The 27760-nt window shown below is 53.1% G+C and overlaps 1 protein-coding gene across 4 annotated transcripts; it reads right to left on the bottom strand.

Moving 5' to 3' along the window:
- Nucleotides 1-1136: 1136 nt before the first annotated feature.
- TAB1 (TGF-beta activated kinase 1 (MAP3K7) binding protein 1) lies at nt 1137-27760 on the bottom strand. 4 transcript variants are annotated; one of them, XM_055085309.1, is made up of 13 exons: nt 27699-27728; nt 27138-27190; nt 15753-15977; nt 13579-13715; nt 13052-13205; nt 11839-11925; nt 11203-11341; nt 10123-10236; nt 9412-9523; nt 7509-7653; nt 5696-5918; nt 4537-4699; nt 1137-3002 (listed from the first exon to the last, which is right to left on the bottom strand). In XM_055085309.1, exons 3-13 carry the CDS (start codon nt 15798-15800, stop codon nt 2795-2797), a joined length of 1530 nt encoding a protein of 509 aa, XP_054941284.1. In that variant the 5' UTR covers nt 15801-15977; nt 27138-27190; nt 27699-27728; the 3' UTR covers nt 1137-2794. The 4 variants fall into 4 exon arrangements, with proteins under 4 accessions (XP_054941284.1, XP_054941285.1, XP_007102383.2 ...); XM_055085310.1 differs by having other exon boundaries at nt 4537-4693; XM_028490646.2 differs by having other exon boundaries at nt 2901-2998.

Below are 27760 nucleotides of genomic sequence, written 5' to 3'. Positions count from 1 at the left end.
GCTCTGGAAGGTTCTTGAGCTCAGCACCATCTGGGCAACGGGCAGGCTTTGCTGAAGTGACAATTGCAAGAGGGTACGGAAACGCAGGGGCTCTGGCCTTGAGGCAATGGGTGGGGCCCTGAGGCCCACCCTGGCCCTGGCCCACCGAGTGACCTGGGAGAACAGGGCAAGAAGGGGCTGGATGAGCCAGCTGGTCCACACAGCCTGAAGGCAGGGGTGTCTCGGAGGCAGGAATGGAGTCCCTGAGCTGGTGTCAATACTCCTCAAAGCCGGCTGCCAGACACTGTGTCCCTCCTTGAGGAGGCTGCAAGCCCAGGCTCATGGAAATGCCCTTCCTTGCTCCGGGCTGACATCACCTCTGCGCGGGAACAAAGCGCGTGCTCGTGCTGAGCCCGTCAGGATTGGCAGGGATCTGTGTCCTTGTTCGGCTTCAAAGCAGGGGGCCCAGAAAGAAGAATCATGAAAGATGCCCTTGCTGGAGGAAACGTCTGGGAGCCCGGTTAACAGCCTCCCTCTGGGCTTCGCTGAGAAGAGGCAATAACCACACCCACAGCCCAGCGTCTGGGTTCCCGGGGGAAGTGGCAAGTAGCACCTGCTACACGCAAGGCCCCAGGCAGACCCTTCCTTATACGTGACTTTACAGTGTTAGAGGGACAAGGTCTTAAGTCCCGTAAAGCAGGAAGAGGCGCTTTGTGGACTAGTATTCATAGAAAATCCTCCACGCAGCCGAAACCAAAACGAGGCCCAGGAACCTTCTCAAGGTCTACTAACCAGCGGGAGTGGGAGGACTGGGTCCTGGTGACCGCAGCCCTGCCAGCCACACCACACTCACACGCTGAGAACCGGCCTTGCCTGCGGGAAGAGGAGGAGCTGGCCCGCAGCAGGGAGAACTGTCACCCTCTCCAGATGTGCAGGGACCTGGGGGACGCCGAGCAACCCAGCGCTCTCCCCTCAGGCTGTGAGGTGGCAGCACCGGTCCAGTCCGGAGGCCGGGTTCGCGTCCGGGCTCTGCCACTCCCCGGCCTGGTGAGCTGGCGCTTCCAGCTGCTGAGCGGGGCGGGAGGCGGCAGCCACCTCCCAGGGCCGCCGCGAGCTACACGAGACACCCGTAAAAGACTATTAACACCAGACACATTATACCACCCTTTATTATCTCTTTACTGCCGTAAAAAAAGTGATTCTATCTCTAGAGACCAAACAGCCTACAGAGACGTTCTCGGAAGAGAATCCCTCCGTGCCCAAGCCTCTGTGACTGATTTTAAATCCGCTCACCTGCACAACGGAGACGGCTTCATAGCGGAGGGGGGGGGTCAGGGCCCTCTGCTGAGATCCGCTTTTCCTCTGCTCATGCCGCGGCTCCCCTCGGAAACCGGCACCACAGTGGGCCCTGCCCTGCCACAGGAAAACATATTCCTGGACCACAGGCCGAACGGGGAACCTGGGAACTGGCCTTTGACTTTTCAGAGTCCAAGCACACTGGAGGCCATGCACAGCGGCCAGTCCCTGGTGAGCTGTGTCTGGGGCATCACGGGGCAGGAGGCTGGGCACCGGGGGCGGGGGGGTGCTGGCAAGAATGCAGGAGGGCCTCAGACACTGACAAGAAAGTCTGAGCTCTGCTCCACCACCGACTGCGTGACTTGGACAAGGTGCGAGTCTCCTGAGCCTGCTTCCTCCTCTGAAAATACAAAGGGCAATTCCAGCTGACAGCCCTGGGGGCACCCCTTCCCCACTGAAGGCAGAGAACATGCATGAAATGGTCTAACTGAGGGCGTGGGCTGGCCTGATCCCGACCCTAAGTGTCTGTAAAAACAGTGCATGTCTCCGAAGCCCTCGACCACCCAGAGCAGCAGGTCTCCAGGAACCTCTTCCCTTTTGGAACCATTCTCCACTGTTCTCTGTTTCCAGTGAGCCCCGAGGCCTGGCCTAAGACCCGTCTGTTACCGTGGAGCTGGCAAGAGACTCACAGTCAGTGGTTAAGACTGCAGTCTTAGCGGCTCCCACCCTGGGGCCCTCCCCAGCTCCAGCGGGGAAAAGTAGAGCAGAACCGGCTCACCCCGATTCAGGGCCTCGCCGCTCCCGGAGTGGCCTGACAAGGGCGGCCCCTGCCCCCACTCAGGCCCGGCACACCTCCCCTCTTCACCCGGCCCTGGGGAGCCAGCCCTGCCCAGCCTGCCCACTCTGGTGGGCTCCAGGACCAGTGCTCCTCTTGGACCAGTTCTCTCCGGTTCCTTTCCACCTGACTGCCCCCTCGGCAGCCACCCCAGTGTCCCTGAGCCCAAGGAGGCCTCGGGACGGGGCCCAGGGACGGGTGCAGGCCTCGAAGGTGCAGATGCCAACTGGGGTTCCACTCTGGAGGCCGGCTGGAGAAGAAAGGCGGGAACCACCCCCCAGGGGCGAGGAGGCGCTAGCAGTGGCCACAGGCTCCTCCAGGGGAGGTGGTGGCAGGAAGGGGGTGGCCTTGGGGAAGCAGTGGCTGCCACTCGGGGGGCTCGTGGGCTGCCGCACTTGTGCCCCTTGTTCTGAGAAACTGCAACGGTCGTGGCTGAGGCTGCCCGGGGGACTGCCTCCGGCCCCTGTGCAGCCGCCGTGACAGGGGGTCCGGTCTGCGTTGGTGCACTGAGAGAACATTCTCTACAGCACCGCAGGCTGTGGAGTGCGAGTAAGATGCAGGCGGAGCACCAGGCCCCCGCTGGCCCCTGGGGGCACAGGCAAATGGCAGGAAAAGGCCCGTCCTGCCCGGAGCTGGGCCCCGTCCCCAGGCAAGGTCCTGCTCGGGCTGCACTCCGCGGCCGGGCTACGGCGCCATCACCACACTCTGCTCGCCGTGGTCCACGCTCCAGAGGCGGTAGAACTCCGCAAAGTCCACGTAAGGCTCGACGCGGCCATCCTCGCCGGGCGGGAGCGAGTGGGCGGGCCGGGAGCGGAAGAGGCCCCCGTCAGAGCTGGAGCTGCTGCTCTGGGTGTGCGTGTTGGTGGACTGCAGGGTCAGGGTCGGGCTCTGGCTGGGAGCACAACAGGGGCAAATCAGTCACGGGCTGTGGCGTCTGGCCAGCCCCTCAGGGCACAGGCCACAAAGGCAACCACAAGAGCCCGATGTTCTTCGGGGCAGAGGAAAAGTCAAATGTACTTTTGAAGCTCTAGCCACATGTGGCTCTCTAAATTAACTAGAATGAAATAAAATGGACCCCTCACTTCAGTGCTCAGTAATCACGCGTGGCTAGTGGCTGCTGCGTAGGATGCAGAACCTGCCACCCTCAGAGCGGCGCCGAGCTGGGCGCCACCCACTCCAACCTCTCCAAATCCATCCCAGACCAAACCCCACCGGTCACAGGCAGGCCAGGGCTCTTCTCCTGGAAAACCTTATTCCCTCCTCCTCGCTCCTCTCGCAAGCTGGGTGGGGACGGGCCCCCCACGTTCCCAGAGCTCCCCGGGCACCCACCCTCTGCCACACAGCCTGTAACACCTGGGAATCACCTGCTAACCCACTGTCCTGCACATTCCCAGCGCTCAGAGCTGGGCCAGCCCGGCAGCGGGGTGGGGGGGCAACTAAGCTCCGACGCGGGATGGAGGGACCCAGGGAACTGGAGGCACAGAAGAATGGCTGGTTCTCCCGCCTGGCCTGGGATGGCTGCTATCACGCCCTGCCTTTGTGGACACAGCTGGTGGCTCCTCTGAGCAGCCCTGCAGGGTGGGGAGGCCACCGTACAATGCTCAGGATGTCCAGCCCCAGGGGTGGCGGCGGCGGCAGCCTGGGGGCAGGGAGAAGGAAAGGCCCCCTGCGAGGCACAGGGAAACCTTCCTGGTGGCCCTTCCAACCGGCCCCATCCTGAGTGGGCTGGGTGGGGCACCTCCATTATTCAGTGCAGGGCTGGAATGTGGAAACCAGAGCCCAGCCCCCTGCTGTGGCAGGTGGGGGTACATTCCCCAGACGTGGAGGGGGCGGGGCAGACACCAGACCTGTCAGGCGGGTCTGCCGGGAGTGAGGAGGGGGCCTGCCCACCACACCCCCAGGCTCCAGACCCCCTGCTGCCTCCACCCCTCCCCCAGCCTGAAACTAGAGAACTCGCTTCAAAGCTAAAATCGGACACTTTAGTCAGAGAGCACTGGCTCTCATAAGCCAGCACAGGCCAAACGATGTCCCACGAGCACGATGCCATGGGGGAGGCCCCCTAACTCACACACTCCAAGACGCGAGAAGAGAAAAGAGCAAGAGGACAGCCTTCCCATTAAATGAAAACGAACACGTGGCGCCGCAAGAAGAAAGGAGCAGTAGGCTGTCAGCATGAGCTGCCTGTCTCCACCCCCTCCCGTCCGGCTTCAAGGAGCTGCTGGAGCCTGCAGTCCGGCCTGGGAGGCTAGGGAGGCCTCCCCAGGGAGGGAACTGGGGGATCTGAGAGGAACGAGACCCCAGCACATCTCAGGGCGTCTCATCCAAGGTTCCTCAGGCACAGGACGTGGCCCTACGGCCACTCCTGTCCAGGGACCCAGGGCTGCGGCCAGGAAGCAGGCCTGAGATGGCTGGGGCTGGCCGCTTACTTGGTGAGGGTGGGAGTGGCTTCGTCCAGGGTGGAGGCGCCGTGGGCCCCGTTGACTAGCTGGCCCTGGGAGGGCATGACGAGGGACAGGGTCACGCTGGTTTTGCTGGTGCTCTGGGCGCTTGAGTAAGGCACGGATACGGGGTACACGCGTCCTCCTGCAGCTTTGGGAGGAAGAGAGTGGTGGGCTGCAGGGCGCGGCTGGGGGGGACCCTGGGGTGGCAGCAACAGGGCCGCTCCAGGGCCTGGGAAGGTAGGCGGTGGCCCGGCTCGGATCCCCTAGCTTGGCCCTCTGCCCCCGAGGACAGCGAAGGAGCATCTGTGGCGGAGACTCTTCCGGGCCAGGCAGGGGCCTCCCCTCAGCAGCAAAGCCCTGCCGCTGCTCGGGCAGGAAGAGACGTGCCGAGCTGCCTCAACGGAAGGGTTGCTGCCTGCCTTCCCACGGTGCCTTAACCCAAGGGCCAAGTATGCTCCTAGTTGAGGCTGGCCCAACAAAAATACGGTTGCAATAACAAGCTAGAGAAAGTCCAGTAAGCCCGGTGTCCGCGGGAGAACAAACCCATCCGATGCTTGAGTGCTAGGGCTTGCTTGTTTGAAAGAAAGAAAAAGAAATGCAGCCCCCAGGAACTGATGGTCTTGACACTAAAGCAGCACTGGGAGGGAGAACAAAAGCATGATTCTTCCTGGGCAACTTGATTTAGAATTGAAAGGGTAGAGAGTAAAGTGTCTCTCCCTCACCTCGGACATGCCCAACCTCGGCTAGGCCCCTTCCTTCGGGGGCCTCAGTTTCCTTTCTGTAAAAGGGTTGTTAACGAGGACGAAAGAAAGGATGCGGGCGAGGTGGCTGGCGCACAGCAGGCACTGAGCCCGCAGCTGCCGCTGTCCCGTCCCCGCGACGCGGCCCGTGGTGCTGCAAAGTGCTTCCCGCGCGCTCAGGTCTTTCAAAGGAGGCCAGAGCAGGTGGTACTGTCCTCATTTCACAGACAAAAAGGGAAAAATAAGCACAGCTCAGAGAGCTTTAAAGTCAGGGCCCGGCCTGGAACTGCTCAAAGCCAGGCCTCCGGACTCCACTCCGCCCCAGGCAGCAAGGCCTGCGGCCTCCGGCTCTGCCCCGACCCCAGCCCCGGACGGCCTCGGGCGCGGGCCTGCGGCACACATACCTGGGGCGGGGGCGGGGGCGGCCTGGCTCATCTCTCCCAGGGGGTAGCCGAAGTTCCGCACCAGCAGGGTCATGTCCTCGTGCCTTGGGCAGAACTTGGCACGCTCCCCGCCACTGGCGAAGGTGTCACTGTGGATGCGCTTCACCCGGTCCACCACGGCCTGGGCCACTGCATCCAGGGAAGTCTGCTTGGCGAACTCCGTGTCGATCATGGCGGCGATCTCCTGGGGGCGAGGGGAGCACAAACCCGGTGAGGAACGAGGGGGCCCAGGGAGTGTAGGCCACACCTTCACAGCCGAATCAGGACACTTAGGGGTCACCAGCCAAGCAAGTGGACGTCCCCACCAGCTAAGCCTGCAACCTGAGCTTCTCAAGGTATTCAGGAGAATTCTTTTGGAACTTTCTCATTAGAAAAGGTGCGACCTTGTGATTTCTCTGATTTTTGGCTTCCAAACGCCAAAAAAATGGGGGATAATATCCACCTCACTGCGTTACAGTGAGGATTAAATAACATAATGGATGTGAGGGCACTTCGGAGACTACTAAAAAGCTCAGTACAAATTGTCATTATTATTCAGCTTTCTTTCCTGGAACAAACTTATTGTAGGAGATGATATGTCGATTTTGTCAGAAATTGAGGATACAGGATGAAGAGAGGGTCCCTGCCCTCAGAGAAGTCCACTGTCCAGTGTATTCCAGAACCCAGTAGAAGTCACGGGATAGTCTTATCGCGAAGAGCAAAGAAAGGGAAAAAAAAATCACATTTATGGTAAGATAAAAAATGTAAACACAAAATCCTCTACATGATGGCTGGCTGCAGTCTCTTGGAGGTAGGAGGGCAGGGGCAGGTAACACGAAATGACCTGGGCCCGGTCTGGGGGGCTCAGCTCCAGCACTGACCAGCTTTGTCACCTCAGGCAAGACCCTGAACTCTGTGAGCCCCAAGTTCCCTAGCTTGACATGGCAGTGAGCCCCTGCCCCTACTATGTTATAAGGCTACTGGAAGGAATGAGATAAAATAGATGAAAAACCTTGAACACAGGTTATTAGGAGACAGTTAGGCACCTAAGACTTTCCCTCATTATTTTTAATTAGGACACAGCAGAAAAGGTTACCTTCTCACCAGAATCACAGGTGGAAGGAGAAACACAAGCTGAACTTCTCTGACTGACCCAGCAAGCCCAGGTCAGGTAAAGCAGCTTCCCTTCAAGATCATCCTCGATGTGACTGCCTCCAAGTCCCACTTTAGTGACGACCATCTGACACGTGCACTCCAAGGTGTAGGAAAAAGCAGCAGCTCCCCCTGGCTGAGAACCTATGTCTACCATGCCCAGCTCTCATCACAACCCCACAAAGGTAGATGTCATCATCCCTATCTCAGAAACAAGGAATGAACTGTGTATCATCTGCAGCTCAAAGAGGGAAGCGAAGGAGGCAGTGGAGCGGGACCTGGGCGGGCCGCACGACTCCTTGGCCAGCGCTCTATGTACCAGGCCGCGCCCCTGCTGGGCTTTCCTCCGCAGCCCACCGGGGGCCCTTCCCAGACAGTCTCCAGAGCCACGTGTGCCTGTGGAAATGCATTTCCCTCACCCTCTTCCCTTAGGCTTTGCTCAGGGCCCTGGGGACTGACACTACTTCAAGCCCAGATGAGCAAAGCTTTTGGGTAGGATGGGTGTTCTTGGAACTCTGGGCTTTTTCTTCCCCCAACTTTGAACCCAGAGAAGATGTCTGGTGAAAGCATGTGAAAATCAGAGCTCTGGGGAGCATGCCACCCTGCAGGCTGGCCAGCCATGCTCTGCTCGGGCCCAGCTCACCTGGTTGGCCTGCCCAGGCCCGTGGGCTGCCTCCAGGGCCTTGTACAGCCCCTCGGACATCAGCACCAGGAAGCCAGTCACCCCATCCAGGGGCTGTGCACCGTGGATTTCAGGCTCCGCGATGATGGGCTTGGACTTGGCAGCGCTGTGGGAAGAGAGCAGAGGGGACAGCTGTGCTTGGAATGGCCCTCTGGGGACATTTATTCTGGTGAGAAGAATCTACACCCAGAATGTAAAATAAAACACACATCTGACAAGAGGGAAAGAAAGAGAGGAGAGAGAAAACCAGAAAAACAGACCTGTCTTCCGAGGGCAGCTCTTAAAATAAAGCTCAGAGGGCCAGGAAAGCCAGGGGGAGGCTGGGGTCACAAGGGCCAAGGTCAAATGCCCAATCCTGGTCCCACTCCACGTTTCCTGTCCGCAGAGCCGGGGGGTGGCAGGGGGAGGGTGGGACAGCCAGAGAGATGGGTTCTCTTTTAAAAGCCCACTCCTCTTGGGCTCCTCCAAGCTGACCCAGGCCCCACATACACTCTAGCTGCGGTGGGACTATGAACGGATGCCCCATCAGAGCTGGTCAGTACCAGGAAGCTCCAACATGCACACATGCACACAGGGCAAGGATAAGAAGATGTTCCTGGCAGCAGCATTTGAAAGAGTGAGTCTGGCAACATCCTGAAGGTCGGTTCATCAGTAGGGGCGGGTTAGGTGAGTGCTGACAGCTACACACTGGAATCCTAGCAACTGTTACCAAGAATGCTGCCAGCCTAAACCGTAGGTGGGCAGGAATGGAGGAGTGGGTGCCTATACTGAAAAAAGTGAGGTGCACAACACTGGGCGCGGAATGCTGGCATTTGTGGGTGTTTTGAAAAAGCAACTTGCTCCCTCCCCACCCCCAACAAGCACGCGCCATGCAAAGTGCATACGGTACGCGCACGCGCGCGCGTACGCAGAAACTCCAGGGAAGGATACCTCAGAAAACTAGCAGCTTCTGAGGAAGGAGTCTGGGCTTGGGGTGGGAGGAAGAGTCACTTTTCACTGCATATCCTGGGCACTGTTTGAATTGTTTTAAACCACAGATGGACCTTTCCATAAAGCAAACAGTACCCGACAAATTAGAGACAAAAGGTTCCAAATGTAAATATTTAAACCTCGCGAGGGTAAGGAGCTGTAACACATGTTTTCTAAGACACAAGATGGGCATCACACACACACACACACACACACACTCAGTGTTCTCACATACAGGGTCACCGTAGTTCAGGACAGGAGCTCTGAATTCAGCCTGCCTGGGTTCAAGTCTTGCCTAAGCCCACTATTAGCCCTGAGACCAGGCAGGCTACCTAGTGTCTGCGTGTGTCAGTTTCCTCACACGAAAATACCTTTGGGGCAATAACAGGACCCACTTCATACGGCCTGAGGACTGAATAAGAGAATGGATGTAAAAAACTGCGCACGGGCTCGGATGAAGGCTCACGTTATTATCATCGTCTGTTTGCTATGAGCAGTGAGTGGCATCCAGAAGGGACAACCCATCTGGTAGCCCCGCCCTGGCCCCAGTCATGACAATACCGACTAATAGGCCTTTGGTCTGTCTCGAGCCACACCAGGCAGCTCATGCCAACTCTGGCCTCTCCTGCCAGGCCCTGTGGCACTGGTTGCTGCCCTTGGCTTTGGCCCAGCTCCCCACCTAACCCCTTGCCAGCCTAGCTCTACAGGACCCCAACTCCTGGCCTGCTGCCTGCTGGGTCCAGGGCCCGCCCCACACCAACCTCTCCGGGAGAACGAAAGAATCTCCTTGGGCTCCAAACTATCTCAACTGTACCTTTTGTCCCTAGAGCCTAAAATCCGCATCTGCCCCAGGCCTCTGGTCTTACAAATGGGGGCAGCTGGGCCGGCCACTCACCTGAGTAGGTCGATGTCAGTGTAGCCGTATTTGACCTTGTAATCCCCAATGCGCCTGGTGCTCTCCTGCCCGCAGATGACCCCCACTTGCTTGATCTTTCCCGCATCCAAACCTACCAGAGGAAGAACAACACGACAACCTCAGTTTGTTCATAAAGGAGAACCAAAAGAAGGGGATACGGACATATCCACAAAAACAAGGCACGGAACAGGAAGTGAAATCAAAGCAGGCACGTTGGAGGGCAGTTAGCCCAAAGTCCCCCAGTGTCCTCAGCTCCCACCCCCATCAGAACACCCGTGGCTCAGAGTCCTCCCCTGCGGGACAGCAGACCCAGCACCGCCCAGCTCAGCAGGGAAGGGAGCGGGTGGCCATGGCGGCAGCTGGAGCCCCAGGACGTCTTTGGCCTCTCAGTCTCCACCAATAACAGCGCAAACCAGAGACTCCTGGCAGCACTTCACATGTGATGACTCTTGCAGTCCTCACAACACCCTGAGGTAAGTGTTACCATTATCCTCATTACATAGAAGGGGAAACTGAGGCGCGGAAAACTTGAGTAAGTTCCAAAATCACCAACTAGTAGGTGTCAGAGCTGGGGTGCAACCCCAGGCAGGCTGGTCCCAAGCCCAAGGTCACGGCCCGGCCACTTCATGCCTCTCTCTGCGTGGCCAACAGAAGGCACAGGGTGAGCCATCAGGCCCGCCCCCCACTCACCCAGCTGTGAGAGCCGGAAGAGCTCATCCTCATTCTCTGTGGTGTGGTCCACGTTCAACTGGGTCACCTGAAGGCCATCCACCGTGGATTTGCATAAAAGTGCACGGTTCGTACCTGCAGAAGAATTTGAGCGGCTGAGCAAAGACCCAGAGCACAGCGAAGAACAGGACACGCTGAGAAAAGAGAGAAAAGGCAAGCATCTCACACACGGAAATCCTTGAAATGAGCAAAGAAAATAGGCTCAGACCACTGGAGCCAGTCACCAGTCAGGGAGAGCTGATAATATTAAGGAATTAGGTTAAACTTTTCCAGTGACATCGAGGACAATTACGATCAGGATTTTAATAAGAGACCTTTTCTCTAAGGAGCCACACTGCAATATTTATAGATAGCACGACACAGTGTCTGGGTCTGCTTAACAACAACGCGGGGACAGAGGGCTGTAGGTGAAGTGAGGCTGGCCGGGGGAGGGATGCTGGGGCTGGGGGCTGGGCATGCAGCAGTTCATTAAATGCTCTTCACTCTGCTGTTTATTACAGTTTTGAATTTTCTCCATAATGAAATCTTAAGGAGAGGAGGAAGAGAAGAGGGACCGTGTCAGTGGGGCCTCTCCAGAGCCCCTGCAGTAAACTGCACCCGGAGGGCACCGCCTCCTCGGGCTCCCACGTGGCCCTTCTTCACCTACAAATCCAAACGTCCCTGTGACCTCTCGCCCTCCAGGCACACCCAGCCCACCTTGCTGCCCTTCATGCCAAGTGGGTCTTCCACAGCCGGGCAACCTCTTCCAGACAAGGAAGCCACCGAGGTAGCCCAGAGAGGGGACACAACTCCCCAAGGCCGCAAGCCAGTTAGGGGCACACGGGGGACTCAAGCCGAGACACCAGCCTCTCAGCAGGTACTTCAAACGCCCCGGGCTGGGACTGAAACGTCCTATGGAGTTAACGGGAAACACTCAGTGGTCTCAGGACACTCGAGGCGGAGGTCTTCCGTGTCTGGGAAGCAGACCACCCAAAGGACACACGGATGCCGAGGCTGACCTTCTCCCCTGCTCTCCCGCCTTGGGACAGGCAGGTGGCTCACCGACATTGGCGACATAGAGCCTGCTGTTGAGAAGGACTGCCACCACGGCCATGGCTCCTCCCGAAATCTCCTTCTCCAACGCCCTCAGTCTTTCGAGGATCTTCTGATACTGAGGAGGCAGCTGGTGCTGAGGGGCGCCCTAGAAGCCATCATCGGCGGTCAGAGCAGGCCAGGGCCTTGGAGAGCATCTCACCAACCTCCCCTCCCTTAGAGACAGAGCATCTGAGGCCCGGCCGGAAGGAAGCTGGCTGCAGCTCCAGGGCAGGCTTCTTTCAGGAGAGCCAGGCGTGGCCTAACTCGTCCCATCGGCCCTGAAGGCGCCTGCGCGTGCCGTGAGCAGGCAGGTGACGAGGCCCGGACAGATTCAGGCCGAGGACCGACCTGGAAGGAGCTTCTCTCACACCCTATGCCCGCCCCAAGTGGAGTCTCAGGGTCTGGCTGCTCGTAGCCAGCCAAGGAGGGCCCTAGGAGGGCAGACCCGTTGCCAGCCGCATCCCATCAGAAACTGTCCCCTAACGCCTGCTGCTCTGGCCCAGTTGTATCAATGGCCTGGGAGGGACGTGGCAGATGAGTCCTTGCTCCTAGCAAAGCTGGACCTTGATCTGCTTCTCCCGGGGCACAGGCTGGGGACGTTACCTCAGGCAGCTGGGACTGGAGGCTCGCCTTCTCTGCCAATGCATCATCGATGGACTCCAGGAAGCTCCTCTCCACCACATCGAAGGCCTGGAGGCAGAGGACAAGGAGGCAAAGGCCCGTTCAAACACCACTGTCACCTGATGCTGAGATGCTCACTGTTAACCGCAACAAGTTGTATCGGCTGCAGGTTACCACGTGATGGGGCTTCACACAGCGCGCCACCGGGCATTGCGGCTCCTGCAGAGCAAGGTCTGATGAAGACGGCCCCGTGGGGCTGGTGCCTTCCAGGTGGCAGCGCAGAGCGAGCAGAGAGGCGGGACGCGGCAGAGAGGTGGGGAGCACAGGTTTGGAGTCAGGCTGCCTGAGGGTGACAGCCAGCTCTGCGCTTGCCGGTCAGGCAGCGCCGCCTCCTCATGGACCGATGAAACAGAGGAAGCGCCGTTCTGAGAGTGACTGAGGGTGTCCACCCTGAGCACCCAGCGCGCGGCTCGGACTACGTCTAGGTCAGTGACAGCCAGTGTCATTGCCACGTCCTGAAGGCCCCTCAACACAGCTCCCGCTGCCACCTTTCCCAAGGGCACCAGCTGAGAATCACTGGCCCTGGGCCCTAAGGCCATGGCCGGTGCTCGGGCCCTCAGGTGCCAAGGCAGGAAAATGGCTGGGAACGCCGTTTTCGAGGAAGAGGAATCCACACTTCTCATCTAAAACTAAGTGCCCCGGACTTGCTTCCAAAAGGCGATGCCAGGAGGAAAAACTCCAGAACAGCAGCAAGCAGAAACGCAGAAGTGGCAAACAAGCACGAGCCAACTGGGAGTGAGAAGGCAGGGCCTGGGGAGCCCCCAGTGACCAGCGGCTGAGTGCCTGAGCCACACGGAGGGAGAGGGTCACCCTCAATGACCTTGTTCCTACCAGGGCTCAGCAACTGCCACCACACCCCACGTCCAAGGTGACGTCCATAATCCCCTTCCCCAGGGGCATCTTGTCCAGAGCCAACCCTGCCAGGCATGGGGAAGGAGTGCTGCTGGCTGCCCGGCCCTGCACCTGGGAAGTGGGGTGCCCCTGCCGCCGGGAGAGGCTCCCAGAGCTGGTTCTTCTGCAGAGACAAGGAGCCTGCGAGGTCTTCAGACCAGCCCCGGGCTAACCGCACGCTCTGCAGTCGCAGGGCCGAGGCCCAGGGAACTCAGCCACGGCCAGCCAGCCCGAGCCCCAGTACCTGCAGCAGGACCCGCCGCACGTCGGCCTCAGTGTGCTCAGCGCTGAGCTGGCCCAGCAGGAGTTCCGCGGACAGCCGCTGGGCCACGAAGTTGGTTACCCGGTTGCCATCGTAGCCGTTGAAGACCCCGTACAGGAAGCAGTTGTTCTCACTCCTGACAGAGGGAGAGGGCAGGAGGTGGCCTGAGACCAGGGGCTCACAGAAGAGTGATGCCAGCTCCAGAGTGAGGGGAAGGAGGGAAAGGCATCGGGGAGACAAAAGACACAGCAGCTGTGGCTTCAGGTGCCCACGTGGGTCCCCCCCTTTGACCATCACTGCACTCTGGCCATGACTTTCTAGGATACCCCTGCCCCGTGTAGCAGGCCTTCAGCTGGTCTGAGGTCTAGATGTGGAAGGGACAGCAGCAGATACCACCTCCCGTGGGCCATATCGCACTAGGAAGCCCCACGGAAAACAGCTGCAAAACTGCTTTCTCTTGCTTGCAACCCTACTTCTGGTGCCCAGGAGAGCGCTGCCAGCACCCTCACCTGAACTTGAGCCAGTTGTCCTCTGGTGGGTGGCTCTCAGTGCCCTTGCCATCAGCAGAGTAGCTGCGGTTGGAGGCTGAGCCAACCCCAGAGAGGTGGCAGAGCGGCAGGTCGTCCGTCCAGCTTGGCTGCTGCTCCTGGGAAGGACACCAGGAAACCAAGACGCATTACCTTCTCGCCCAGGGCAGACCCCACCTCATCTTCTTTTTCTTCCCCAACAAAAGCCTAGCAGGCCCGGCGCCCCACCCAGAGGGTTCCACTTCCTCCTGGAAAACAATGATGCGTGTATGAACAAACACCTGCAGAAGGGTTTGCGTGGTTTATGGCTAATCCACAAACTTCCCCAGGAAACCCGCAAGACTAAGTTCCCACATGCAAGGCTCAGCAGTGATCTCCAGGAGTGCGCTACGCTATGGAGCATAAGTGAAACACACATACAAAAATGAAGCAAACTCCTCGTATAAAAACTCTTTGGTGGTCCCCACCTTGCACTGCAATGGCTCTGACTCCAATCCCTTGGGCACTGGTTAAAACCGCAGATTTCCAGGCCCCTCCCACAGAATGTCTGATCCTGGCGAGGCTCAGGATATATGCAGTGTAGACAGCTCCTCCCGGGGGACTGATTCAAGCAACCCAGATCCACACCTAGAGAAACTGACTTAGAAGCTCAGCCTCAGTCACTCTCCCTGGTACTGGGGTCTCCACACCCTGGTCCCCACTCCACCCTGGTGTCCTCTCCCATCTGCTCCCCTGCCATATGCTTCTCCACTAGTACCAAATGCTTGCGGTACCCTGTCCACATCCCGCTCTTTCCCTCGGCGTGGAACACCCTCCTTGTCCTTGTCTAATAATTCTCCATGTCCTTCGGGACTCTGGCTCGGGAGTCACCGCCTCCAGGAAGTCTTCCTTCAGGAAGTCCCTCCCCAGGCTTGGTTGCCAGTCCTCTTGTGTATCCCTACTACGCTTGGCCCCCCACTCTTGCCTGTGTCTGACTCCCATTCTACCCCCATGGATCTCAAAGCAGGCTGTTCACTATAACCACGACAGAGCTTTAAACACACACACACACACACACAGAGCTGTCTAGGAGCCAGCCCCAACACACACTCTGAATTTCCTAAATCTTCTTGCGGGGGCACTCTGAGCATCTGCATTTCTAAGCCCCAGAATCGACCCTGACACAAGGCACAGGTGTGCTCCACTAACTCTCACTGAAAGCCTCCCCTACACCCAGCGCCCACTTGAGAGCCATGCCTGGTTCACAAAGGCATTCCCGTGCCCACCAAGCTGAACTAGAGCAAACTAAAACTGGGAAAATCAAAGTTCCACTGCAAGGAGAGTAAAATTTGGATTGAAAGCTTTATTGGAAATTAGACAAGCACGAATACTGTGCAAAACTTCTTACAAGTTAGCAGTAACAGACTTCCGAAAAGGATGTGAAAACTACTTCAACAGGGATTTGCAATCAGATATGTAAAAAGCCTGTGGTTAGCTTTCTTGGCAAATTTCATCTTTTGTTTACTTACATACTGACAGGGAGTGACTTTATGGCTTTTTAATTTTTTTTTTTCATTTCAATTGCTTTTATGCTGCATTTATTCCAGCGCTTTAGTTTTGCGCTTTGCACCCTGGAGCAACTTCAGCAGGGTGTGGGAGTCTGTTTTTATTTTTAAGTTAGCATATAGTAAAACTGCCTTTCTGGTGGGCAGGTCCATGAATTTTAACACTCGTAGAGATTTGTGTAACTACTGCCACGATAAAGACACAAACAGCCCATCTTCCCCAAACACGCCCTCATGCTGCCCCTTTGAAGCCACACCCTCCCCTAACTCCTGGCAACCAGTGACCTGTGCCCTATCACTCCACAGTCTTTTCAAGAATGCCATAAATCAAATTATGCAGTGCATAACCTTTTTCTTCCTCTTTTTACTGTGGTCAACACATATAACATAAACTTTATCATCTTAACCATTTTTTAAGCCATCTTTGAGTGTACATTTTACTGGTATTAAATATATTCACAGTGTTGTGCAGCCATCACCACCATCCATCCCCATAACTCTTTTCATCTTGTAAAACCGAAACTCTACACCCATTAAACAAAAACTCCCCATTCTCCCTTCCCTCCAGCCCCTGGCAAGCAACACTGTACTCTATGTCTTTAAGTACATAACCTTTTGAGACTGGCTTCTCTCACTCAGCATTATGCCTTCGTGATTCATCCAAGCTGGTGCGTTGGTCCCTTTTTATTGTACAGCAGTATTCCATCATATGGATGTAGTACAGTTTATCCATTCATCCCCTGAAGGGCATCTGGGCTGTTTCCAGTTTTTGGCAATTATGAAGAGAGCTGTTATAAACTCACGGGCAGGTTTCTGTGTGAACATCACTTTTCATATCTGTAGGGTAAATACCTAGGAGTGAGACTGCTGTTTAACTTTGTAAGAAACCGCCAGACTGCTTTCCAAAGTGGTGTGCCATTTGCATCCCACGGGTAATGCACAACGTTCTTGCTGCTCCACATTCTCGCTGCTCCACATTCTCATCACATGGTATTTTTTTTTTTTAGACATTCCAGGAAGTGTATAATGATATCTCATCACAGCCTTAATTTGCATTTCCCTAATGGTTAATAATGATGTTGAGCATCCTTTCATGTGACTATTTGCCATTCACATATCTTCTTTGAAGTGTCTCTTTAAGTCTCATACCTATGTTTTAATTGTGTTGTTTGTTTTCTTAACTACTGAATTTTGAGAGTCCTTCACGTATTTTGGATAAAAGTCTTTTCTTGCATATGTGATTTGCAAATATATTTCCCAGTCTCTACCTGCTATTTCATTCACTTACCAGTGAGTGCCTTTTGTAAAGCAAAAGTTTTTAGTTGTCATGAAATCCTTTGTTAAAAAATATTTATTTATTTCCCTTATTTTTTTGGCTACGTCGGGTCTTAGTTGCAGCACACAGGATCTTTGTTAAGGCATGTGGGATCTTTCGTTACAGTGAGCCGTCTCTGCGTTGCAGTGCTCAGGCTTCTCTCTAGTTGTGGCGCGCGGGCTCCAGAGCACATGGGCTCTGTAGTTTGCAGCACGCGGGCTCTCTCACTGAGGCGCGGGAGCTCAATAGTTGTGGCCCCTGATGAAATCCACTTAATCATTTTTTTCTTTCATGGTTCATGCTTTTGATGTCATGTCTAAGAACTCTTTGCCCAGTCCCAGGTCAAGATATCTTCTGTTTTCTTCTAAAAGTGTTATAGGGACTTCCCTGGTGGTCCAGTGGTTAAGACTCCATGCTCCCAATGCAGGGAGCCCAGGATTGATCCCTGGTCAGGGAATTAGATCCCACATGCATGCTGCAACTAAGAGCCTGCATGCCTCAACTAAAGGATCCCTCATGCCACAACTAAGACCCAGCACAGCCAAATAAATAAATTTAAAAATAAATACATAAAAAATAAAAGTGTTATAGTTTTACATTTAGACCTGTGATCCATTTTGAGTTAATTTCTACATAAGGCAGGAGATTTAGGTATTTTTTTGCAGGCGGACTCTCAACCACTGCGCCACCAGGGAAGCCCTTTTTTTTTTTGGCAAATGGATGTCCAATATTTCCAATACTATTTGTTGAAAAGACCATCCTTTCTCTGGGCTTCCCTGGTGGCGCTGTGGTTAAGAATCCGCCTGCCGATGCAGGGGACATGGGTTCGAGCCCCGGTCTGGGAAGATCCCACATGCTGCAGAGCAGCTAGGCCTGTGCGCCACAACTACTGAGCCTGCGCTCTAGAGTGCATGCGCCACAACTACTGAAGCCCGTGCACCTACAGCCTGTGCTCCGCAACAAGAGAAGCCACCGCAGTGAGAAGCCCGTGCACCGCAACAAAGAGCAGCCCCCCCAGTCGCCGCAACTAGGGAAAGCCCGCGCGCAGCAACAAAGACCCTTTAAATACTTCTGGTTACTTTAAAAAAAAGAAAAAAGGACTATCCTTTCTCCGTTTAATTACCTTTTGCACCTTTGTCAAAAATTAACTGGCCATACTTGTATGGGTCTATTTCTTGACTCTATTCTATTCCATTGATCTATGTGTCTATCCTTCCATCAACTCAAAGCTCTTGATGACCATAGCTTTATTAATCTGTATTTAAAATCTACATTATAACATCAGTTGGTGTGATGCCTCTAACTACTCTTTCTCAAAACTGTTTTGGCTATTCTAGTTCCTTTACCTTTCCATATAAATTTTAGAATCAGCTTGTATTTACAAGAAAATCCTGCTGGGATTTTGACTGGAATTGTTTCAAATCTATAGATCAATCTGAGGAGATGTGACATCTTCACTATATTGAATCTTGCAATTCATCAAACGGTATGTCTTTAAAAGTCCTTGTGTCTTCTTTATGGGACTTTAAAAATTCACACAACTTCACCACAAGGGCTAAAAAGCTACCAATGCCTACTAGCAGTCTTTGACAACAGAACGTATGACTAAAATCTACTAATGGAAAAGGAACAGCAACAGGAGCTGAAATTCTGCTCAGCTCCCGATGATGCTGAGCATTTAACTCTTTCAGGTCAAGCTACAGGGAAATAAAACAAAACAAAACAAAAAACTGCTTCATAGTAACACAAAATTGTTTCTAGTTTTAATCCTGACCTGTCTCATTTTAAAGCAACGAAAATGTCTCTCTTAACATAAGTGTGAACTTCAGTCTTTGGATCCACATATGACATTATGCAATGAGAGTATATTTGATTAATACATATATTCATTCAACAAATGTTTACTGAACATTTACAACAGGCTGGCATTACTCCAGGTGCTGTGGACACAGTGGAGAAAACAACCGAGGGTCCTGGCTTGAAACTTCCTTTCTAGGGAGAGAGACTTCAAACATGTAATACGATAAATAAACAAGGCACTTTTAGACAAGGAAATGTGCTATGGAGAAAATACATCAGGGTAAGGGGACAGAGGGTGGTGGGGAGGGCTCTTTCAGATGAGGTGGTCAGAAGAAGCCTCTCTGGGGAGGTGACCTCTGAGACAAACCTGAACGATTATGGAGCAGTGGCCATTTCAGAAAGTGGGGAAGGAGCCTTCCAGGCAGATGCAAAGACCCCGAGGTAGAAAATAAAATGACTTAGGTTTAAGGAAGTGTGAGGCTGGCGTGGCCTCTGCAGTGAGTAGCGGGGAAAGTGGTTTGCTCCTGTGTTCACACACATGCATGCACGTGTGTGCCCAAGTAAGGACAGTGTAAGGCCTTTTAGGCCACAGAAAGGAGTTCATTGCCAAGGAATTATATTTCAAGGAACAGATATTGCCAATCATCCCCTATGTCTTAGATCTGATTAATATACCTCCATCACCAAGGACCTCACAAAGGTCTCAGGCAACCTCGCAAGTAAATTTCCCAAAGAAACTCCGTTTTCTAGGGTCTGTCTCCTGCCTCCAACTGGGATGAAATTAAGCATAAGATTAAGCAGAGGCACAAAAGCATCTCCCCAACTAGGAGTGTCCCCTGTCCTGAAAAGATGGGCCAAGAAGCCAGTATTCGGCACCCCAGAATGTCACAGCTGTTTTAAAGCATGGGAGGAGAAGACATTTATACTTTCTAGAATCCTGTCTGTGATTAAAACTGAGATTAAGATGGACTGAACTCGTCCTCTAATATGAGATGAACAATACGAATGAGTCGACCACGATGCAAAGCCTGTCATCGATGCTGCAATCACAGGGCTTCCTCTGCCACTATCTAACTCCCACGAGGGACAGAGACAGGCTTCCAGGGACTTAAATCTTTCCAATAAATTCATACTTTCCAGAAAAAAAAAAAAAAATCACCCAAGCAACTTATGGGCCCACTCGGCATTGAGAAATACACTATGAAAAAGACTAGTACACTCGTCTTTCACAAGGAAGGAGACAAACTCAAATGGATGACTGAGGAACTTGCCACATCAGTGTGTCGTGGCAGAGGAACAATTCACGTAAAAGCACTTCACGATGGGAGCTCACGAAGCTGCTCTCAGGAGCGGGCTGATGCCGCGCTGGCTGCTGCAGCCATGCCCGGCTGACTTGAGCATAGCAAGCCCCCCAAACCAGAAAGACTGTGTGTCTGACAGTGGTCAACCTACTTAACCAGCACCTTATTCTTCAGAAAGTATTTATGCCTAGTGTCCGGATACTTCTACAGTGTTAAGTGCTTCTTCTGAAATTTGATTTTCATAATGTTGAGCTAGTAATATTTTGGAAATGCATTATTTTAGTAATTGGCAATCAGTGTTTAGGTCAGTGGGTAAGGACTCCAGGGCTTAAGGGCAGTGTTTGTCCATTTCTGATAAAAACACTTAAGGAAACAGTAATTGATGGATATTTTCTTAATGTGCCATTATATATATACTTAGGTCAGTCCTAATACCAGCATCTTACTTAGTGGGTAAACACAAAAGGCATTCACACTAGGATCAGGAACAAAGCAAGGATACCTATAATCTCCATTACTTAATAATGAACTGGAGGTGTTAGCACACGCAATTAGACAAGAGAAAAGAAGGAGAGCATACGACTTGAAAAAGACGTACAGTTATCTCTATTTGCAGTTGATATGATGGTATTTGGAAACCCTAAAGAATAAATAATAAAACTAACTCAAATGAAATAAATCAGTGAGGTGGCAGGATACAAAATCAACAGCCTTCATATACTTAAAGAAAAGATGGGCATCTAGCCTCTACCTACTGTCAACTAAAATAACAAAGTCTTTTTCCTCTGAAGTTCTCTTGAGTCAGTTCCCCAAAACCACACTCCTGTAGAGGAGTTTGTTTTTTTTTTTTTTTCGGTATGTGGGCCTCTCACTGCTGTGGCCTCTCCCGTTGCGGAGCAGAGGCTCCGGACGTGCAGGCTCAGCGGCCATGGCTCACGGGCCCAGCCGCTCCGCGGCATGTGGGATCTTCCCAGACCGGGGCACGAACCCGTGCCCCTGCCATCGGCAGGCGGACTCTCAACCACTGCGCCACCAAGGAAGCCCGAGGAGTTTTTTAAACTTAAATTTATATCGGTTGGATTATATCTTAATGCTTTCATCTCAGCCATGCAGCCTGTTGACATAGTATTGAATCTCACCCTTTGACAGATTAACAATCTCACTCAGCTGTCTATCTTGTACAGATAAGGCCTGCTACAGAGTGTTCCAAATGACTTCTAAAAAACTGTGACCAGAACAAAAAGCGTGGGAAGCTAACCCACTTCTGACAGGAGGTGTCTGAACCAAACACAGAAGGGAAGTAACACCTCCGCCAAAGGTTTATGATACTTGAAAAGCCATATGTATTTTTGGAACCTCAAATAAAGAGGCTACTGACCCTAGAGGTACAGTCACAGAAACAAGCACATACTTTAAAACAAACCAACTATTTATATATGAACCTTGCTGAGCAAAGTTCTCCTATTTCACATTGACATTCTTTAAACAATGAGTTTCTAGCCAACTTGCCTTGCTATTTAAATAAAGAAAGAAGAAATAAGAAAGTTACCCAAAGAGCATATTAAATAGTATCTATGGTAAGGCAGAGCCTCCCCCTTTGTGTCTTTCCAAGTCCTATCCACCCACAAAGGCCCGGCTCAAATCCCGCTGGTGCCAGAGGCCCGTGCTTCCCAAACCTCAACCATCCACTCACCATCTTCAACAAATTATCCATTTCATGTTTTTTCTTTAATCTGCCATTTTTTGTTTTATTCAAATGACTTCATTTTGAATGTAAACTCTTCACTATTATAAGTGGAAAACCATTATTACCTGCCAAATCTTGGTGGTAATAAAAAAGGAAAACAAAACAAGGTTATTAAATTCTAGCTTAACTCACTGCTGCACTCTAAGCTCAAGCCCTGTTCTCTCTGTCGAAATAAAGGGAGATTAGCAAGAATCAGAAAGGTGTTACATACATGCTAGGAGCAAACCAAGTTTATCTCCTGATATCATCAGAAAGTTTCAAAGAGAACTAAAAAGCAAATAACCTCCACATGTAAGGATGCGTTTTACATCGGCAGACACCTAACCACCTCACTGAATGCGTTGCAGGTTCTGGGAAAATACTGCCCAAGGCCGTGGGGCCCCTTCCCTGAGAAATCCATCCCGTGGCCTCGCCGTGCATTCTGGGTACCTACTCACTGGCTATTAACTACTTGGCAACTTGTGGCAACTCTCAGGTTATAGCCTGGTATTGTTAATTGGCTACTTTATTTCACCGATTCAGAGACATGTATTTTCAACATTTTTAATAGCGCTGAAGTTAGTGTGTTACAAGTTAATTAGCAGGGCACTTTCTTTCTTAGTAGTATATAAAATAATGATGTGTCCTTACAATCCATAGTGTCTTAGACCCAATGACATATGGGCAATTTCTCAGATACTCACGAGTGCTCCTTCAGCGACGGCCCTGCATAGACTGCAGTCCCCACAGCAGCTCAAACATTCAGTAACAAGCTGCCAGAGAATTCCAGGAGGTGCTATCCGTGTGGGAGCGGGAGAGTATCTGGTCCTCCCTGATTTCAGCAGTGGCCCTCAAATCATTCTCACCCTGCTGCGGCCGGGTAAGCTTCAGTTGTATCCTCCCCGTTCTCTCCACCGCCATCAGGGATTACCCATACCAAGCATTCATTGCTGATTCTATTAAAACCGCCAGACTGCCGACACTCTTGCTTCCTTCCTCCACGTTTCTGAACAGTTTTCGGAAAGGTCATGTATTTTCTACTCACACAAACCACCCACCCCTCCACCCCTGCACACACTGATACACACTTTCTCCCACGCCCGCAAATGCCAGGCCCGCAGCACCAGCAGCGAGCGGTGCTTAGCGCCTGAACATGAGTCGTGAGAAGCTGAGAAAGGGGAGTCTCAGGCTTAGAGCCTCGTAAACACATACAACAGTGAGTGTGGCTCACTTCACTCTTTGATGGATTACAAATTCATTTCTCACAAGAAAGAATCTGTCTCGAAAAGCCTAATTTTAACTTGATTTTCTGAGGGAGATTCCAAAATTCCTATTTTGGTATAAATTTCTGTAGTTATTCAATTGTATTTAACCCATGAAGAGGGTCACACCTTGTACACATATATTTCAGCATTAGCACCTCATGTACACGTGACCATGTCACATAAAAATAGTCCATAAGGGCTTCCCTGGTGGCGCAGTGGTTGCGCCAATGCAGGGGACACAGGTTCGAGCCCTGGCCTGGGAAGATCCCACATGCCGCGGAGCAACTAAGCCCGTGCGCCACAACTACTGAGGCTGTGCTCTAGAGCCTGCGAGCTTCAGTAGAAGCCCACACACCTAGAGCCCGTGCTCCGCAACAAAAGAAGCCACCGCAAGGAGAAACCCGCACACCGCAATGAATAGTAACCCCCGCTCACCACAACTAGAGAAAGACTGAGCGCAGCAATGAAGACCCAACACAGCCAAAAATAAAATAAAATAAATAAATTAATTAATTTAAAAAAAAAGTAGTCCATAAAAGTCCCCACAGAGATTCATCTCAAACTCCTGGGCATCAGAAATAGACAAAAGCATGATTCCAAGTTCAGGCCACAGCTAGAATATCAAATTATAGTATGAAAAGGCCGAGTGTTTTTGTGGTGAAAGCACCAGGATTCCTTAGAAGCAAAAAGGAAGCTCAGAAAGGGAGAATCATGGCCCCCAGAAGATGGCTCTGGGTGGGCATCGGCAGGCGGACGCGCAACCACTGCGCCACCAGGGAAGCCCCAACAGTAATACATTCTTAAAGGGGCTACTAATAATTGTGGAGCTTACCGTGTGCTGGAGCAGCTGGACCACATTCTGATGGCATATGAGATGGCTGTCGGTGATGGTCTAGAGGACTTTATTTTCAGGCTATGTGTTTATTTATTATTTATCCAGAAGATGGCTCTGGGTGGGGGCAGCAGTTCTTTCTCTCCAAAAAGCCTAAAACACCCCGATGCCTCCTGCCATCTCTGTCTTTCAGAATGACCCCCTTTTCCTTCCTCGCTTCTCTGGGACCGACCCCACTCCTGGCCCCCACCTCTTTCACTAGGGTTTCCATCAAAGGTTCTCTATGTTTTCATCACAAATATAGCACTAATACATTCTTTTTTTTTTTTTTTTTTTTTTTTTTTGTGGGCCTCTCACTGTTGTGGCCTCTCCCGTTGCGGAGCACAGGCTCCGGACGCGCAGGCTCCGCGGCATGTGGGATCTTCCCGGACCGGGGCACGAACCCGCGTCCCCTGCATCGGCAGGCGGACTCTCAACCACTGCGCCACCAGGGAAGCCCCACTATGTGTTTATTTTAACATACATTAGAAGAAAAATATATGGCTAGGACCTGTGATTTCACAGATATAATTGCTCAGGAAAAATTTGATTTCAAGTTGACTTTTTAAATAATTAAGTAAATAGTAGTTTAGACAAAATTAAACTCTTGATTCTCCCTGCCCCAGGGCACGCCTCCTCCAGGGCCCCCACCTCAGTAAATGGCACCACTGTGGTTCCAACCAAAACCTTGTAGTCCTTCTCGACTCTTCTTCCTCTGTCACACACCTCACACTTGGTCCGTCAGCAAACCGTATCAGCTCTTCCCCGCCCAGACACAGCCAGAACTGGGTCCTTCCCACCACTCCTCTTCCGTCACTGCCCAAGCCTCTGTCTCACACCTGGACAACGGGGAGCGCCACGCAGCAGGTCCCAGGCTTCCACTCTCGCCGCTCAAACGCCTGCCTCTAGACAGAAGGCTCTTTCTCCAGCCAGGAATCGGATCACTTCACGCCCCTACTCAAACCCACCCTAGAGTTTCACATCACACTTAGCACAGAATCCAAAGCTCCCATCAGGATCCACCAGGCTCCCTCGGACCTCGGCTTCTACTACTCCCCCAACGTACTCCACTCCAGCCACGCTGGCCTCCCTGACGCTCCCCTAATAGGGGAGCCTTTGCACCCCTGTTCCCTATGCAGGGCTACTCCCTCCCACACCCCCCACCTCATCTCATCAAACGTTCAACAGTCTTCCCCGACCACTCTGTCTACCACAGGCCCTTCACCCCGCTGTCTGGGAATCCCGCCTATTCTTCCTCGCAGCGCCCCCTATGTTACATTCTGGATATTATTATATCATTATGTAATCTGCACTTCTTTCTGTTTCCTATCTCCCTTACTAGAACAAAAGCTTCACGAGGGCAGGGTCCCCTGCACCTACACAGTGCCTGCCACATACTGAGTACTCAGTTACATTTAAGGGAATGAACCGTAGGCCTTCATTCACATCAGGACTGAAGGGGGAGCTTCATGGCTGGAGGGTAACCACACCAGGCCAGGAGTGTAACGTGTTCATTTAATACTAACAACACTCCTGGGAGTCCTCTCGGGTGGGGAAACCAAGGTTCAGGGATGTTAAGTGAAAAATCAAGGTTTAGGGATGTTAGTGACTTGCCCAAGGCCATACAGGACCCGTGAGCTGTTTTATCAGGCTGTGAATGGGCCAAGTTTTTTTGAAACTACTTCAAAAGCTCATCTTTTCTTCAAAAGACCTTTTAAGGGGACTTCCCTGGTGGCGCAGTGGTTAAGAACCCACCTGCCAATGCACGGGACACGGGTTCAATCCCTGGTCCGGGCAGATCCCACATGAACCCACCTGCCAATGCACGGGACACGGGTTCAATCCCTGGTCCGGGAAGATCCCACATGCCACAGAGCAACTAAGGCTGTGAGCCACCACTACTGAGCCTGCGCTCTAGAGCCCGTGTGCCACAACTACTGAAGCCCGCGCGCCACAACTACTGAAGCCCGCGCGCCTAGAGCCTGTGCTCCGCAAAAAGAGAAGCCACCGCAATGAGAACCCCACGCACCACAACGAAGACTAGCCCCCGCTCGCCGCAACTAGAGAAAGCTCTGCGTGCAGAAACAAAGACCCAACGCAGCCAAAAATTAAAAAACAAATTTAAAAAAAAAAAAAAGACCTTTTAAGGTACTACACTACCTGGGGAGCAGCAAAGGTGAAACTCCTCAGGATGACATTCCACGAAGCGCTCTGCCATCTTGTCCCTGGCACTCCCTCCCAGCACCATGATAGCAGATCCCCAGCCCCGCCTGCAAGCCTCCGCTGACCTGGTCAAATTAGGCCATCTGCAGCCCCTCAACACATTGACACTAGAGTGCCTTACACATCACATTAGTGATACAGGCTCCTTCTCCCACGCAGGACTGCAAATGCAGTGGGGGTGGACACCTGCCTTATTTATCTTCGTATCCCCAGGCCCAGTAACTACAGACCAGCAGCTCTCATAGCCACCTGCTGAATGACAGTGTTTGAACTACTCTCACCAGACTCAGGACAGTGGAGGGCAGGCCAATCCCAGCACACCGCGTGGACCCTTGGATACCCTGTGAGCAGAGATGTCTTCATCATCATTAGCGTGGGAGGGGTCTGGTGTGGACATTCCTGCCATCGCTTTGCCTTTCATCACAGCGCTATGTGCTTAAAGCTAACCATCCAACTTTAAAAGATTGCACACCACCGAGGAACACATTCTGGAGCTAGCAAAGCTCGCCTCTGTCTAACCCGAGTCCCCTGGGCTCCATCACACCTATAAGGCCGGGAAGCTGGTAGCCACTCTCCTCAGCATGCCACGTCAGCCTACGACAGTTAACCACACCAGCATCTGCCACAATCCAGCCAGTGTTTCTGGAATATTTACTACACTGGGGACATTTACATAGGGGCCCTGCCCTCCTACAAAGCAGAGGTCCAGGCCTACCTAACCAACTCAAGGACAAGGCCAAACTGCCAGGCAGTAGTAAAATAAAGGGACAGCCAAAGGTGTGGAGGGGAAGAGAGCATTCCCCACTGGGAAAAGCTGGGAATTGCTGTCCTGGAAGAGCAAAGTTCCAAGGGAGTCTACACAAAGCCTCTCATTAGATTACAGCAGTGAAGGCCACCCATACCCTCTGGTTCCAACGCTTCAAGACCCCTTAGGGCAGTAGGGCCAAGATCTGCTGCATTTCTGTAAAGTCAGGGCTGAGCACTGGACCTGGCCTCCAACGCTTTACTCATTATTTTATAAACAATTTATTGAATGCCCGGCACCTAGTGGTGGGAGGTGCTGGTAACACTATTCAGTGTTACCCTCTCTTCAAGTTCACTTTCCAGTACAGGAGGCAGACAAGTCCACAGGCAAGTACAACAGACTGCCATGTCTGAGGAGGACCCAGGGGACCAGCAACCTGCCCTCGGTCCATGGTGCCAACACACATGTGCATCTATGTATATGTGTGTCAAAAGAATGCAGGGGCTGGAAGACACCGGCGACAAACCCATGAGGGTCTGGACTCGGGGGAGGGGGAAGGGGGGAGGGGGGGAGCCTCAAGACAATCCTCCCACTGCCTGTTCTTACCTAACGGATAAGGAAACTGAGGCTGATGGAAGCACAGTGAGTTACAGCCAGAACCAGAACCCAGACATTCCCTCCGTATAGCCTAGAGGTTAAGAGGGTTTCTGGAAGCAGAATCCCTGATTTTAATCCTGCCTCTGCCACTTACCAGCTGTGTGGCCTTTGGCAAATGACCACCTCTCTGTGCCTCAGTTTCCTCATCTGTAAAACAGGAAGAATTTACAGTACTTGTCTCACGGGGCTGTTATGAAAAATTAAACTTAGAAATATAAAGCTACTGGCACAGAGCCTGGGATATAGCAAGCGATACACAACTGGCTGCTGCTGCTGCTATGATTATTATTATCGCACGACCCGCCCAGGGCCCGGGGTAGGCTCGCTACCCCGGCTCTCTCGGCGGCCGCGCGCCACTGTCCCTGCAGGCTCCAGAACGCTCCCACGCTCCACGCGCCCTTGACGCTCGCGGCCGCTGGACCACGAATCCGAACCCCCAACGGCCCGGCCCGCAACGCGCACGCGCGGGCCTTGCGGGGCTGCACGCACCCGGGGTCGGGAATGAGGGGGGGGCCGGCCCGGAAAAGGGGAGGGCGGCGGCCACGCCCCGACAGGGACGGGGAGGCGACCAAAGGCGGAGAAGGAGCCGCGCTTGCACCCGACAAGTCCCCCTGGGCTCCCAACCCCCAGCCCGAAGAGCGACTGGGTTCCTCACACTCTGCAGCAGGCTCCTCCTCTGCGCCGCCATCTTGGAGGGACCGCTGCGAGCGCGCCCGC

The sequence above is a fragment of the Physeter macrocephalus genome, chromosome 6 (genome assembly GCF_002837175.3).
Source record: "Physeter macrocephalus isolate SW-GA chromosome 6, ASM283717v5, whole genome shotgun sequence".
NCBI lineage: Eukaryota > Metazoa > Chordata > Mammalia > Artiodactyla > Physeteridae > Physeter > Physeter macrocephalus.
The sequence above is the reverse complement of the archived record's forward strand: the minus strand, read 5'-3'. Positions and strand labels throughout refer to the sequence as shown.

Excerpts from the sequence above, each read along its gene's own strand:
- TAB1 (XM_055085309.1), bottom strand. The coding sequence starts at position 15,800 with ATGAATCACGAAGGCATAATGCTGAGTGAGAGAAGCCAGTCTCAAAAG. Across the intron at positions 13,716-15,752 it reads AGAGAAGCCAGTCTCAAAAG|GAGCAGCAGCCAAGCTGGAC; the intron begins GTTATGTACTTA and ends TGTCCTTCCCAG. Across the intron at positions 7,654-9,411 it reads ACTGACATCGACCTACTCAG|CGCTGCCAAGTCCAAGCCCA; the intron begins GTGAGTGGCCGG and ends CTCTTCCCACAG.